The sequence below is a fragment of the Leucopleurus acutus genome (assembly GCF_964270905.1).
Source record: "Leucopleurus acutus genome assembly, chromosome: 10".
Classification (NCBI taxonomy): domain Eukaryota; kingdom Metazoa; phylum Chordata; class Mammalia; order Artiodactyla; family Delphinidae; genus Leucopleurus; species Leucopleurus acutus.
This window is the reverse complement of record NC_139153.1, coordinates 85411169-85426260: the sequence shown is the minus strand read 5'-3', so window position 1 is coordinate 85426260 and position 15092 is coordinate 85411169. Positions and strand designations below refer to the sequence as shown.

The 15092-nt window shown below is 40.9% G+C and overlaps 1 protein-coding gene across 1 annotated transcript in view; it reads right to left on the bottom strand.

The window, feature by feature from the left end:
* Nucleotides 1–853: 853 nt before the first annotated feature.
* The window catches only part of LOC309967380 (cytidine monophosphate-N-acetylneuraminic acid hydroxylase), a 95335-nt gene continuing 81096 nt past the window's right edge, over nucleotides 854–15092 (bottom strand). The window contains exons 13-17 of the mRNA XM_082847994.1: nucleotides 14410–14584; nucleotides 12718–12834; nucleotides 7821–7936; nucleotides 4867–4963; nucleotides 854–2137 (exon numbers count right to left, since the gene is read on the bottom strand). Coding sequence (XP_082704120.1) covers nucleotides 4888–4963; nucleotides 7821–7936; nucleotides 12718–12834; nucleotides 14410–14584 — 484 coding nt within the window. The 3' untranslated portion in view covers nucleotides 854–2137; nucleotides 4867–4887. The remainder of the gene's footprint in view (nucleotides 2138–4866; nucleotides 4964–7820; nucleotides 7937–12717; nucleotides 12835–14409; nucleotides 14585–15092) is intronic.

Genomic DNA, 15092 nt, shown 5'->3' with positions numbered 1-15092 from the left:
CAGTTATCAATTTATTGGCTCTCAGCTTTAAATCCACTCTGTATTGCCGGCTATGCACAAAAGAATTCTTTCTCTTTTGCTAGCTAGTATGAAGCTTTGTGTGTAGAGGGCACTAGAGGGGCACTAGAGAAGGAAATGGTTTCTGTTCTGGCTCTCCTTAGTTTCTCCAGAGCTGGGCTCCTGAAGTATGAGATGAGCAGCAGCGCCCAGCATCTAGCTGTTACCCTGGGACCCTCTAAAGTGGCTTTAGGATTGTGCAGCCTGCAAGTCACCTCCCCAAGAGTGGCTTTCCCAGCATCCCCTTGAACGGCTCTGAGCCAAGTTTCAAGGCATTCAGCTTGTCAGCCTTTTTTGGAATGGACAGATGCCTATTCATGGCATAAGGAAAACCAGTTCCTAATGCCAAGATTACCTCTGTGGGTTTCCTTTTTCTCCTGATTTGATAGGAGTGGAGATGGTGGAAAGTGGTTACACTCTGGGTATATTTTGAAGGTAAAGGTGACGGATCTGCTGATGCAGTGGATGTTCGAACAAGGTATAAAGAATGATTTCATAGTTTGGGGTTTAAGTCATGGAAATGAGATCTGGAATATGAGAGAGGGAGAGAGGGCAGGTGACGTGGGGTAGAAAAAGAAAGGGGGGTGATGTGGACACAGGTAGAAAAGAACCATTGAAGATGATTAAGGAGAGAAGTGAGGACATGTAGGGTCAATTGGTTGAAGGTCTTGGTAATAACAAAGAATTGCTGGAGTCACGGTATCAGACGGCAATAACTAGGAAGACAGCAAGAGAATAAAGACAGGCTTGGTGGCGAGAAAACAAATTCGTATTTTAAAATAATCTTTTATTTGCTCATCATATACATTTTAACACATATTCTGTTGATATACATTTATTTTTTGGTGATAATTAAATAATTTATAAAATATATGCATAATGTAAATCACAAAATATATGCATAATGTGTGAAGTGAACCAGAGCCATCAAACTTCATTGGTGTTCATCTTTATGAGACGTAGATAATCAAGAGATTTAAGGAGATAAATTCCATCATTGGATTCTTGTTTCTTCAGAATTAAAGAGGTAGTATACATAATCAGAAAATCAATTTTGATGTTCAGATCAATGAGGGGTTTGTGTTACTGGAAAGAGCAACATGTAAAATAGAAATGTAGTTAACAATCACATACTCCTAGGGATAATGTGATAATCATGGGAATATCATCAGAAATTACAGACATTAGCAGAAATAAATTAGTTGCCTATTTTAACCGTTGCAACAGCATTTTCAAATGTTCAGAAGAGGATTTCCTAATTTTTTTCAAGATATGGGTCTTTATTGTTGATTATTCTATCGATTTTGAAAATTATTGTCTATAAAACTCATTTTATCACTAGCTAGTGTTCGTATTTTTAGTCAAAAGATACCGCCACTTGTTAGAATTTATAGTTTACATTAAATAACAGATTTTGTTACCGAATTAAAATACTTTCAGTCCCAACGAAAGTATTACATTTTAGGGTAGCCTCTGCAGCCTTGTTTTGGTAAATAGATGATTTCAACAAAGCTTTTTGAAAAATTGAAAACAGCTCATGAACACTTCTTACTCAATTAGATTCACGGACTCTGTTTGGGGAATCAATCTATTAAGGAACAAAATGTCTGTTTTTACATTCTCCTTTTTAAGTTCCATCTTAATTTTTTCTCTTCCCTATTTTCTTCTTATAGCCTCTCATTTATCTATTTCTCTTCTTTCTTCTCTTCTTCTAGCTTAACTTCTGCTCCCCCACCCCCTTCCTTTTTCTTCACTGTCTTCTAGGAAACCTTTTCTCCACCCGTTCTATTTCTTCTGTGCTTGGATTTACATCTCCTGTTATCTTTCTTTTCCACAGAGAAGTTGTTCCTATTGCGTTCATTCGTTCTTTTACAGAAAATTATGGACGGCATAAGTAAAATATTAATAATCTATGTAGTGATCCAACAAACATAAGATACGTGAACATTTCACAAATGCAACATGTAATTATCCACTGCTGATGTCAATAAGGCATGGTCTCTTTGGTATAAGCTTCTATGTTCAAGATGTAGCATCAGTAAATACTTGAATTTTTCATGTTGCTTGGTATCCCTGTGAACTAAAGATATTACTAATGAGCAACAGTATGAAACTCATTTTAATACTTTTTCTTTTTTTATTGCATTGGGGTGAATTTTTATTTTTAGTCTTTAGTTCAGGTTATATAGTCTATGATGCTTTAAGATAAAAGAAGATCTAAAGCTGGAATGTAAACTGGAATTGACTCTCCTCCCAACTTTTTACAGATTCACCAAATGACTGGTTATATAGGTCACATGACTCTCCTGTTTATTTCATAAGGTTGTTATAGTCAACATTTATTGTTCTCTTACCACGTGCCACTCACTCTTCTAGAAGGGCCTTAAGAACACAACACAACCCTGTGAGGTAGGTGCTATTATTATATTCACTTCACAGGTGAAGATCTGAGACACAGATTCCCCAAAGGTCACATAGTAGGTGACAGGACCAAGATTTTAACTCAAGAAGTCAGTTTCCAAGTCTGAAGTGTTGACCACCGTACTACTGCCTCCTTGATATTTGACCTTTTTTTCAGATCTGCTCCATCTCCAAGACCTTGGACTTGGCATTGTCTCGTTCAGCTGCCTCCTCACCTTTAATGCCTCCAGCTTTTTCGCAACTACTGCAGACGCTCAGCATCCCCATTGAGCCTCTTGACTCTCTTTATCCTCCCAGGGCCACTCATGCCTCGTTCCTGCTTTCCCTTCCTTCTCTGTCACACCAGGAGGACTTGCCATTGCTCTAATTCACCTTGTATTTTTCTACTTTTTAACTTCACCCACTCCTTCTGTCTGGAATATTCTATCATCGCTCCCTCCATTTCAGCTTATTAAAAATATTCCCCAACCTTCAAGGTGCTCTCCTAACGCCCCCTCCCTACCCCCCTGAAATACTACCTTTTCTGTAAAGTTCTTCCTGGACATTGCAAAAAGTCAGATGTAATTTCTCTCTCCTCAGTATTCCCAACACTAAGTTGGTACAACAAATATAGTGCTTACTAAGTCTGCCTTATAATCTAGTTGTATGTGAATTCCTTTCACATCCCTTCTAGCCTATGGTAACTTAGAAGATCTAGGCTAGAGTATGGAATAAAGAACGTTACAACTGAAAAGAATATTCTATTTAGATCTTTAATTTTACTGGTAAGGACACCAAAGCTTAGTTTAAGATGTAAGTCACACTGACAGTTAAAGACGAAATTCACTTGTTCCTTCCTTCCTTAAATGCATATTATGAATAATACTGTGTGTGCACAGAGCACTGTGCTGAGTACTAGGGTTACGCAGGCAAAAGTGTCTACTTTTAAGAAATTCAGAGTCTACTGACTGGAAGAGACAATAGATTATTACAATACAACGTGATGGGATAGCTGTTTGTGGAATAAATAAATAAATGCATGAGTCAAGGAATTTACTATCTTTGTAGTGATATTATGTGATCTTTCCAATAACAAATGTATGGAAACAGGTTTTGTAGTTCAGTTTATAAAATCACATCCCGAGTGGTAGGAAGGAATGTCAAGTCTGGTTTGTGTCAGACAAGCTGATCTCCATCAGTCTGAAAAAGAGAGGGGTCTATTGAAATGAGAGGTGATGTTTTCCATCTCACTCCGTTTTTAGTTTTTCTCCTTTCAGTTTTGGTTGCTGCTTTTCTGCGTTTATTTTTTTTCCAGTGTTTTTGTTTATTTTATTGAGATATAATGGACATACAGCACTATGTAAGTTTAAGGTATACAGCATAATGATTTGACTTACCTATATCATGAAATGATTATCACATTAAGTTTAATGAGCATCCATCATCTCATATAGAGACACAGTTAAAGAAGGAGAAACTATGTTTTCCTTGTGATGAGAATTCTTAGGACTTACTTTCTTAACCACTCTCATATGTAACATAGAGCAGTGTTAATTACATTTATCATGTTGTATATTAAATTCCTAGTGCTTAATTATCTTATAACTAGAAGTTTGTACCTTTTGGCCACCTTCACCCAATTCCTCTTCCCCCTACCCCCCATCTCTGGCAATCACAAATCTGATCTCTTTTTCTACGAGTTTGTTCGTTTGTTTGAAGTATAATTGACAACACAACAACTGTGTTAGTTTCTGTCACACAACATAGTGATTCGATATTTCTATACATTTCAAAATGATCACCTCCATAAGTCTAGTTATGAAATGTCACCACACAAAGATATTACATTGTTATTGTCTATATTCCCCACATTGTACATTTCATACCTGTGACTGCACCTGCAAGTTTATTTTTAAACTGAGGTTTGTACCTCTTAACCTCCCTCACCCATTTCCTTCCTCCCTCCACCCATCTCCCCTCTGTCAACCACGTTGTTCATTCTCTATTACTGTCTGTTTTGTTATGTTTGTTCGTTTGTTTTGCTTTTTAGATTCCACATATAAGTGAAATCACACAGTATTTGTCTTTGGTTGCTGCCTTCCTTCATATGTTCAGGATTTAGCTCTGAACACTCACTGACCACCTAGGATAATTTTTGTCTTGTTTATTAATCGGCTGCATGTTCACCTCAACCAGACCAAAGATTCCATAGACTTTGGGCTGGAGGCACTCACTACTCATTTTATTTACTTGTTTTTAAACTTGAATGTTCTTCCTGTAATGTTAGCTCCTCTCATTCCCCCGAAAGTCAGGTTTTCTGATAGGCACGGTGCCTGCTTAATTCAGATGCCAAAGAGAGTGTGATGGGATGGATATAAAGGTCTCTCCCAGATCTACAGGATGCTTTACCTGGGAAGTCTCAGGTCCTCTCTACCCACAGTACATCAGGAAGGACTTCCAGTTGGGTGGTGTTAGGGGGAGTTTTATTTGAAAATGGTTCCAAAACCTGTAAAAGAGATAAAGCAGAAAAATATGTTTTTGAAACTTCCATGCCTATTGTTTTGCCAAGATCTGTTGGGTACCTGGTACTCAGCTCTCCCTGAGGCAGCATTTTCCTGTACCGTTTCAGATGTTAATGTAGCTTCACATTTCCAGTGTGTTGAATGCAGTCCCTTAAAACATGACAACTGTCTTATTTTTAGTTTTCTGTGATGCGCCTTGCTTTAAGGAATTCTTATATGTAAAAATATAGATTTGTATTCTGTACACAAAAGAACCTGGTATTGGTGAAGGTGCAGGTAAATGTGTTGTACGTTATTTCTGGGGAGGTGAGCTGGCTTCCTAAGAATGATTTGGCGGCGTGCAGCAGAAGTCTACACACTGAGTGCGTGTTGTATCCAGCAGCTCCACTACTAGGAATTTATCCTAAGAAATCACTATGAAAGTGTGCAAGGCACACCTACGTGTTTATTTGGCAAAACATCATTTCAAATAGTGAAAGTTAGAAACTTACAGGGTGGATCAAAGATTGTTCAGTAAACATGCAGGAACAAAAGTATGTATTATCCCAGTTTTTAAAATTTTTGATTGATTTATTTTTAAATAAATTTATTTATTTATTTATGGCTGCATTGGGTCTTCGTTGCTGCACGCGGGCTTTCTCTAGTTGTGGCGAGCGGCGGCTACTCTTTGTTGCGGTGCGCGGGCTTCTCATTGCAATGACTTCTCTTGTTGTGGGGCACAGGCTCTAGGCGCACGGGCTTCAGTAGTTGCAGCTCGCGGGCTCAGTAGTTGTGGCTCACGGGCTCTAGAGTGCAGGCTCAGTAGTTGTGGCACACAGGCTTAATTGCTCCAGCGGCATGTGGGATCTTCCCGGACCAGGGATCAAACCCGTGTTCCCCTGCATTGGCAGGCAGATTCCTAGCCACTGCGCCACGGGGAAGTCCAGTATTATCCCATTTTTATAAAAAAAAGTGCATGTGAAGAAAGATTAACTAGATACCAAAATGCAAATTGCTCTCTCTGGATGGTGTGATCATTTGTGGTTTTAACTGTTGTTTTTTGTTTTGTTTTTGTATTTAAATTTTTTTTTCAAATTTTCTGCAGTAGATATGTATGTTTTATGACCAGAAAAATATTTAATAAACTCATAAATCCCATTTTGAAAGCAACAAAGATAAATTGGGTTGTGACCGCTTTCCAAGATTCATTACGGGATTCTCTTACATTTATGCCCTTTGCTATCAAAACAACATAAGACATAGGCTTCAGCACCAATATCCCAGAAGCTTCCAAGATGGAATTATTTTTTTAAGAAAAGTAACATTCGAATTTCCCCCAAAGTTGTTACATTTCCTTTTTTTCCAGAACAAGAAGACACGTATAAGTTTTGTTGAAAAGGAACAAAACTTGTAATGTTCTACCGCTGTTAAAATGTTTGGGGTTGATCTGTGTGTCCCAACGCTAGGGATACCAAAGATATATTAATGAGTAAAAAATGCAAGTTACAGATGTACTAGGATTACATTAAAAAACAACAGCAACAATAACCTTCCCTCCCCAACTATCTGGGACGTTTTATTGAGAACAAATATATTTAGTTAAATGTTGATGTATTCAGAATTAGGCCTGGGATGACACACACTGTGCTGTGATCAAGTGTTGCCCTGGAGAGTGGGTAGAGGGAAAGACAGGAAACAGGTTTTCTGGGAAGTGTGGGGTAGGGTTCTTTCCTTTTATTTTATATACATCTACATTCTTTCAATATTTTAAAAATCATTTCAAAACATTCAAAAAGAAATAAATAAAAAAGAAAATTCAAGACATGCCTGTGCCTGGGAGCTCAAGGCAGAAGCTAGAGAGTAGGCTTTGCTCATTTAAAATTAAATTCCTGAACTTTTCAGAGGGTCAGTGGTAATGATAAGACAGCATTCTCCCTCTTGCTGATTATTTTGCAAATACGAAAATAGCAAATGGGCCCTTCTGACACTTCAACTCAAATATTCCAACTATAGTCTTAAAGACATATACAGTTGGGTTTTGTTTTTGTTTTTGGCTGCATTGGGTCTTTGTTGCTGCACACGGGTTTTCTCTAGTTGTGGTGAGCGGGGGCTACTCTTTGTTGTGGTGTGCGAGCTTCTCACTGCGGTGGCTTCTCTTGTTGCGGAACAGAGGCTCTAGGCACGCAGGCTTCCGTAGTTGCAGCACACGGGCTCAGTAGTTGTGGCTCAGGGGCTCTAGAGTGCAGGCTCAGTAGTTGTGGTGCACGGGCTTAGCTGCTCCACAGCATGTGGGATCTTCCTGGACCAGGGATCAAACCCGTGTTCCCCTGCATTGGCAGGCGGATTCTTAACCACTGTGCCACCAGGGAAGTCCACATATACAGTTTTGCAATGAGAAACTTACATGGTTTTGAAGTGTAAGCAGGTAGAGACTCAGAGGGCCATTCCCGTTAACCAACTAGTTCACCAAATTCATGCCCAGAGTTGGGCACAGGCAAAAATTTGTCATGGGAAATAATTGTCTTCGATGATCACATCTTTGCCACATAAGACCCCCTCCTCGTTCTTGTCTTGGCCAAACACACCCTTTCCCTCTCATAATGTCCTTCCCTTTCCTATACCATAAACCACTTTCAGAAAAGACTGAAACACATTTGCATGAATAAGGAAACAATGACTCTTTAAAATGTTATTTTCCTAACCAGATTTGCTTTTTAACACGTTAACAAAGAAATAAAGCTCTAATGGCGGAATCTCACACACCCATCAAAATCTGGGGGCATAGTCGGTCACCGACTCTGCTTATATATCCACAGCATCCTCTGCAGTGGCCTAGAGCACAACAGGCATTTTCAGACTTACAGATGATGGTATACGTCAGGATCCCGCTGCAGCCGGGTTTGGAATCCTATATACAAGTCATCCCAGAGCAGACCATTCTTCACCACGTGTCTGATAACATCAACCCGGCTCCGAATCTGAAACAGATAAGGAACAACTAGTAGGGGTGACCCAGCCAGCACTGAGCATCGGTACTGACCCCTGTGTCCCTGAAAGAAGCAGCTGCCTATAACGGCAGGGGTCTGAGGAGTCAAGGAGAAAAGCCTACTGAAGTAGATATCACAGGCGGAGGGGGAAAGAGAGGCTCCTGAGTGCAGTAGAAACTGAGGGAAGGAAACAGGAAATGGATCAGGAGCCGGGGTTGGGGGGTGGCGCAGAGTGGCTGAGGGCACAGACAGAATCAGATTGCTGGGTTCAAATCCATGGTCTAGCTGTGTGATCCTGGCAAACATTCTGTGCCTCAGTTTCCTCATCTATAAAATGCAGATAACAGAACATTCCTCACAGGATTACTGTGAGGATTCACTGAGTCAGTGTATATAAAATACTGAAAACAAGGCCTGCCACAGAGCAAGATTACCTTAATGCGGCGGGCAAGGCCCTTACCTTTAAAGAATCCCAACTCCTGACACGGGATCTGCTGAATAGTCAAAGGTGCACAGGGTTAGGAGGCAGGCAGAGATGGTTCTGAGTCTCAGCCCAGCACTTACTAATCATGTGACCTTAACCTTGCTAAGCCTCGGTCTCCTCTGTTACTGTTGTGAGGAAAGAAGAGATAATTCATTTAAAAAAAAAAAAAAAAAAAGCATGAGGTAGCATGAAGGGAAGTTATTAAGATTGAACATGGTTTTAACACTTCATAGGTACATGTTCCAGTTTACCAGGAGCCTTTTTCAGTATCTGGCATCACATTTTTTTTCCTGATAAATATCGTGCTAATGCCAGTAGAGGCAACTTTATCATAAATGACAGGCCATTAAATGACACGGAATGATCAGAAGACTGGCATTTAGGATTTATTTCTCTTTCCTGCACCATTCCTACAAAACGATTACATCCATTGTGAACTGAGATCGCAAACACAGGTCAGAAGATCTCCTGTTTTGCCAGTAGAGACTTAGAAACATGACTGCACAGTTTGTTAAGTTGAGGACTGCCCAGCTAAAGTGCAGTATCAAGATCTAGTTCCTCACAGTGGAGGGGAGGTGGCCTTTCTTGACCTTTCAAACTAGAGAGGAGCACGTGGAAGAACTGGGGAGGTTTTGAGAAACGTTTAGATTGTAAAATGGGAAGGTCTTGGTGATTGATTAGATTTGGGGATGAGGGAAAAGGAAGAAGGTGAAGATTACCCCCCTGTTTCTGGCTGGGCTCACTGTGGGGGGGGAGGAGTTGATATTGCCAACGATCAAGACAGAAAAGGAGAAAGAGCAGTTTTAAGAGAACGATGATGTGTCACATTTTGAACAGGTTGAAAATGAGGTACCAGGGATTTGGATATCCAGGTGATGATATCCAGCAGGTGATTAACTCTAGTGAATCTGAAGCTGGACAGAGTTGGCGGGAGCTGGGCAAGGTCTGGGCAGGACCTATGGATTTTTGGCGTCGGAGAAGCGGTGCTAGCAGATGTGTTCGGTGGGCTGAGTACAGAACACTGGAGGAAAACAAGAGATTTAAGTGGTGGCTGGAGAAAGAGAGACCCTGAAAGAACGTAGAAGAACAGTCAAGAAGTGAAGAAAACGAGGGCTAGTGTCACTGGAGCTGAGAAAGGACTTCTAATTCAAAATGATGGGCAGATCCCACACCTAACCCGCCTTCTGCCCACTTCTAGATGCAACTGAAGTGTTGACAAAGCAAGCGTACAGGTATGAACTGTCACAGTGAAGAAGAAATGAGGTGAGTCGTTGACAGCAGGAGATTCCAATTAACTAATGTGAATCTGGAAAGCAGGAGGGTGAGTGGCATCTAAAGACGAAGGCAGAGGCTGCAGAATCCGAGAGTATGTGGAGGGACATTCAGATTCAGAAGGAGAAGAGGTACGTACCATGGATGACAGCAGGGACACAGAGCACAAAAGTATGTACACAAAACAGTCAACCCCTTCCTTACGCCTACGCATGGCTCCTGGGCCAAATACATTCAGACAGTTCTCTGAATAAATGGAATCAATTTTGCAGGAAGAGTGAGGGCGGGAGTGTATATGTGATGCCCCAGAGCAACGACCTCCACATTTTGGTATTTAGGGGTCCCTCAGCCTAACAGCTGGCTCCTCACCTTCATAACTTAAACGGGTGCCCCCCTGTCCAAATACAACCTAGGTCTTAGTTGATAGCTTACAGTCCCTTTTTAAAAAATTGAATTAACTTTCCACATTTATAAATCTGGGTATTTTACATGAAAATCCAGATTTCCCAGTTTTCTGGAAAACTCGGAAGATCAGCTGGAGCTCAGTAGGGGCTCCTCCCTTCCCTGCTTTCCACTTGATACAGTCCCCACCCAGCTCCCCCTATTTACAAGATCTGCCTCGGGTCCGCCTGTGAGCACTGAAGCGTGTAACCCCTGCCTTCAAGTAAAGCCTGCTGCTTGAAAAGGTCTTTTTTTTTTTTTTTTTTTTTTTGGTAAATATAGATTAATCCCTAAATTCTTAAAAGTCACCTACAATGGAAGAAAGGTCAGCCTGGGGTAAGCAACACTGCATGCAACTACAGTAGAAGCCAAAAGAGCAATGCCTTCAGGTAACCATGGCAAGTGACTGCCACCCAGCATAATGGGTTCAGCCAAGCTATCGTGCGAGATCAGACAGGAAAGTACTTGAAGTTTAGCTCCCGTGTAACATTTCTTCGGCAGATACTTAAGCAAAAAGTCCCACAAAGGAGGAAAGCAAAGAAGGTGAAGACATGGGTGGGGTCTGGGAGTGGGTAAGGGATGTCACAGGGTGACAGATTGGCAGCAGACCTAGAGAGGGGCCCATCCAGATTGGAGCAGGAGGATGGACAGCTACAGGAGCCATGCATCTAGGCAAGATGGAGGGCTTCCCTGGTGGCGCAGTGGTTGAGAGTCCGCCTGCCAATGCAGGGGACACGGGTTCATGCCCCGGTCCAGGAGGATCCCACATGCCGTGGAGCGGCTGGGCCCGTGAGCCATGGCCGCTGGGCTTGCGCATCCAGAACCTGTGCTCCGCAACGGGAGAGGCCACAGCAGTGAGAGGCCCACGTACCGCAAAAAAAAAAAAAAAAAAAAAAAAAAAAGATGGAGAGTTGGTGTGATAGAAAATATACTTATGAGTTTAAAAGGCAATGAATGGCCCCCGCCCTCAAAAAAAGGCAATATGAGAAGGCTCCAGGTGGCAAGAGAAGGAGCTCTTCCAAGTATAGGCATATCCGCTATATATGAACCTCAACATACAGAAATCTCACTAAAATCCTGGGAGACAAAAGCACTGAGAGTCAAAATAGGGACCACCACGTACACAGCGGGCATGACGGTTTACCCCGTGTTGTATTAAATCTGCAAGAGAGCTGTTGCCTGCTTTATCCAACAGATGCATTATGAAAAGCTGTGGAAAAGTGACTTTTTTTCAATGAAATATTTTTAATGAACTTGTGATTTTTAAAATTCCAAAGAAAAATCTCCCTTATGGCAACAGATACCATAACTTATAAGTTTTGTAAATCGGAGTTAAGAAGCAAGACAGTGGCTAAATACACAGACTGTGGAGCTAGACTACTTGTGGTCAAAGCCCTGCACCACACATTCACTAGCTGTACGACCTTGGGCAGGTGATGCAACCCCTCGGCATGGCATTTTCCTCATCCATAAATGGGGAGTATAGTAATATGGCTTCATGGGGCGGTTGTATTAAATGACCTAAGATATATGAAGCTGTGTTATGTATGTGTTTCATAAATAAAGCAATAAATTTAGCAGATTCATTTTGCTTAAAATGGGTGTTTCTTATGTAGGGTTTTCCTATATGTGAAAACCCAGTTTTTTAAAACCCATAAAGCAGGCAGTGGATTACTGGTTTTACTAAAGTTTCACCGTAAGATTCTCTTCAACAGCAAGTACTAAACATAAAAATACAAGTCAAATTATTAAAATGTCGTTTAAGAATACATCTATTTTATAAAGGTACATTTAAACTTCTATAATTAAGGCATTACACATTTAGATGTCATGTGTAGTACACTTAAGGGCAGACTATACACCCTCCTAATTTATTTAGTGATTTTTGCATTTATATAGCATTTAAAATTACAATGTATGCTCACATATTTTATGTCATTTGACTATAATAAAAAAAAACTGATAAGGTGGGAAGAAGCCCAATGCAAGGAAAAAAAAAACAAACCACCAAGGCTCGGACAGGGACTCAAAGCCTCACAATCAATAGTCCTCATCGGCAGGGATGGGGTACCCATCCCAGTCCTGACGTTGTGTCCAAAGCCCCGGCTCTTAACACCATGCCTGCCGTGGGTTAGGGATCTGTTAAAAATTGGAGCTCAACAAAATATGTGTAGGTTTATGCTGACTTCACTTTCTTTAGAGAGCCACCCATTGGGTTTGTTTGGGGAAGGAGACACCACTGGAGAGAAGGCAAGGAAGGCAGAGATCAGTGCTTGCAGGTCTGGTAACAGTGCAGGCGGGTCAGCTGTTTGGAAGGAAGCAGGTAGAAAAGCCAATCTTTGCAAATAACTCAAAAAGAAACAAGTATGGAGTTTAGTTAATAATGTTTCAGTATCCACGTGTTAGTTGTGACAAATGTAGCACAGTAAAGTAAGATGTTAACAATACTCTCTGTACTATCCTTGCAACTTTTCTGTAAATCTAAGGGTTATTCCAAACTAAAAAGGTTATTTAGGAAGGAAGGAAAGATGGAAGGAAGGAAGGAAGGAGCACTTCCACTGGTGTTCCTGCTTACTTCCTCATACGGATGTTCCCGGCTTGGTCTTTCTTTTGGAAAGGATAAATCTAGAAAGTCAACCAAATAGTCATATCCTCCAGGAAAAGGGCTGAAGTCCTCATCTGTCTCAATCATCTGTGCAAATGACAACATGGTAAAGGGAAGAAGCATATCAATCTGGTGGTCAAGGTCCTTAAAAAATTTTGGAACGTACAAGACCCAAATGCTCTTAAATGATAGCAATGAAGTGGAGTTAATATAAAAAGAATCTCTGCTCTCTGCTCTCTTCTATTCCCCCCTCCTCTACCCCCCCTTCAATCCCTCTCTCCCTCTCTCTTCTTTCCTGAACTGAATTCTAATCCTACTCTTCTACACTAGCAAAACTGCTTCACATCACTAGCTTCAATCAAATTTACAGAGAAGGATATCATTATCTTAAGCACTATTAGTAATGAGATATCAAATACCACTGTATGTTTGCAGGCTAAAAAATAAATAAAACGTGGAATTTTTCTCACCATCACATAGCAGCTAAACATAAAGAGTGTCATTGAAAATTCCAAATGTCTTCTCTTTTTCATACTCATTGCTCAACTGAAGATATAATGTAGACCAATGTTTCCCAGGTCTTTGGGTTTCAAAGACAATTTTCTAAAAAATATTTAGTAGCTAATGTAGGCATCAACATTTCATTTTGCTAAGTGAGGACTTAAAAAAAATTCTTACATCTACTATCCTTTTATTTCATTAAAGGAAGACTGCTTTCATGCCTCAAAAATAGAAAGGACCTAATCTTGGAATAATGACAATTCATCCCAAGAAAAGAGAGTTGACATCCTTGCAACCACACTCACATGCATACTCATACTTGTTTCATTACTGACCATCAAAAACTTTGTCATAGACTGGCTCTGACCCCCAGGTAGGTTTTTAGGACTCACTGATTTTGAGAATGCTAAGTGTTGCCTGGTACCCGGTATTAACGTTCTGGGGTTGAAAGGTAAACTTGAGAACAGTCCTCACCCTGAGGGTAACCAGTCTTTCGTTTCTAAGGGTATGAATGCTGTCCATTTCCTGATGCTTTCCTTAAACTTTGCTCCCCATGCACAAATTCAGGCACTATATGTAAGAGGGATAAAATATACATATAAGTATTGCAGGGATTTCCAGCCCATTTCAGGCCTCCTCTTTCTCTTTCACCCCCTGCCTGTTGGTACTTATTTTGTTTTTGGATACCTCTCAGTTTCGGTGACCAGCTTATAACGAGAACTTGGGCTTGTGAGCTCTGTGCGTACATGTTGGGGCTAATTTAAGTTCTAAGCTGACCTCATGGTTTGTGCAATTCATTCCTTACCACAGCTGCAGATAAGAATTACCTGCTTCTCTGCTGCTACGCAACACCACCTCTCCAGTGGAGCCCACTTGCCTGTTCCACAGTTTAAGTACCTGTTTCTGCTACAAACACAACACAACAAAACACCCACAAAACAAAAACTAACACATGGTGATGGGAGGAAAAAGTGCTCCGAAAGAGAAACTGAGCTGGACCTCAGAACGTTCCCTACATTTTCAACAAGGCATTGTTTTAGCACATTGTCCGATCTATTTTCTGTGAAGCAGATGGTAGGGCTTAATAAATGTTTTTTGAGAAACAAACTGGAATACTTCATAATACAAGACAGCAAAGACAAATAATACTTCATAGCATACCCTGACCACCAGGTTATAATCCTTAAATCCAGCCCAAGTGAAGTATTCTTTTATCCAGCATGAGTGACGAAATATTTCATCTCCTACAGCAGCATTCAAGATTCTCAAATATGGTCCAAAGTCCCAGGAATCCTTGTAAATTTTAGTCCCCTCTGGAGGCTCTATGATGCCTTTCCTTAAAGACACAAACGTGAGAGAACAAGGAAAGAAGAAAGCAACAAATAAGGAAGGCAGAAATTAGCACTTCAATTTCAACAGTCAACCAGACAAGCAGCTTTAAGACTGTTCAGATGATACCAAGGCGTCTCACAGAAGTGCCTCGGGGAACACTGAGGGGTAGGGCCCCACCCCAGCCTAAACCAGAACAGCTCCTGTTAATTGTTTAGTGTGATCGCTCTCCAAGTCAGAATACATTTAAAGATAAAAGTCCATGTCGGGGAAACAAAAATTGGAAAACCGCTGATGCAGCCCCTTTCGGCTCAAATAACTAATTATGGAAATGTTGACTGTGAGTGGCCTACTGATTTTGTGGAAGTCTGCTCACTCCTGCCCTGCCCCTCACCTCCACTAGAATGTAAGTTTGATGAGAGTAGCAACCATGAGTGGCACATAGAAGGGGCCCCATAAATATGTGTTGAACATAGGAATGACTTTAGCCTACCTTTGAGATATACGTAGAATTC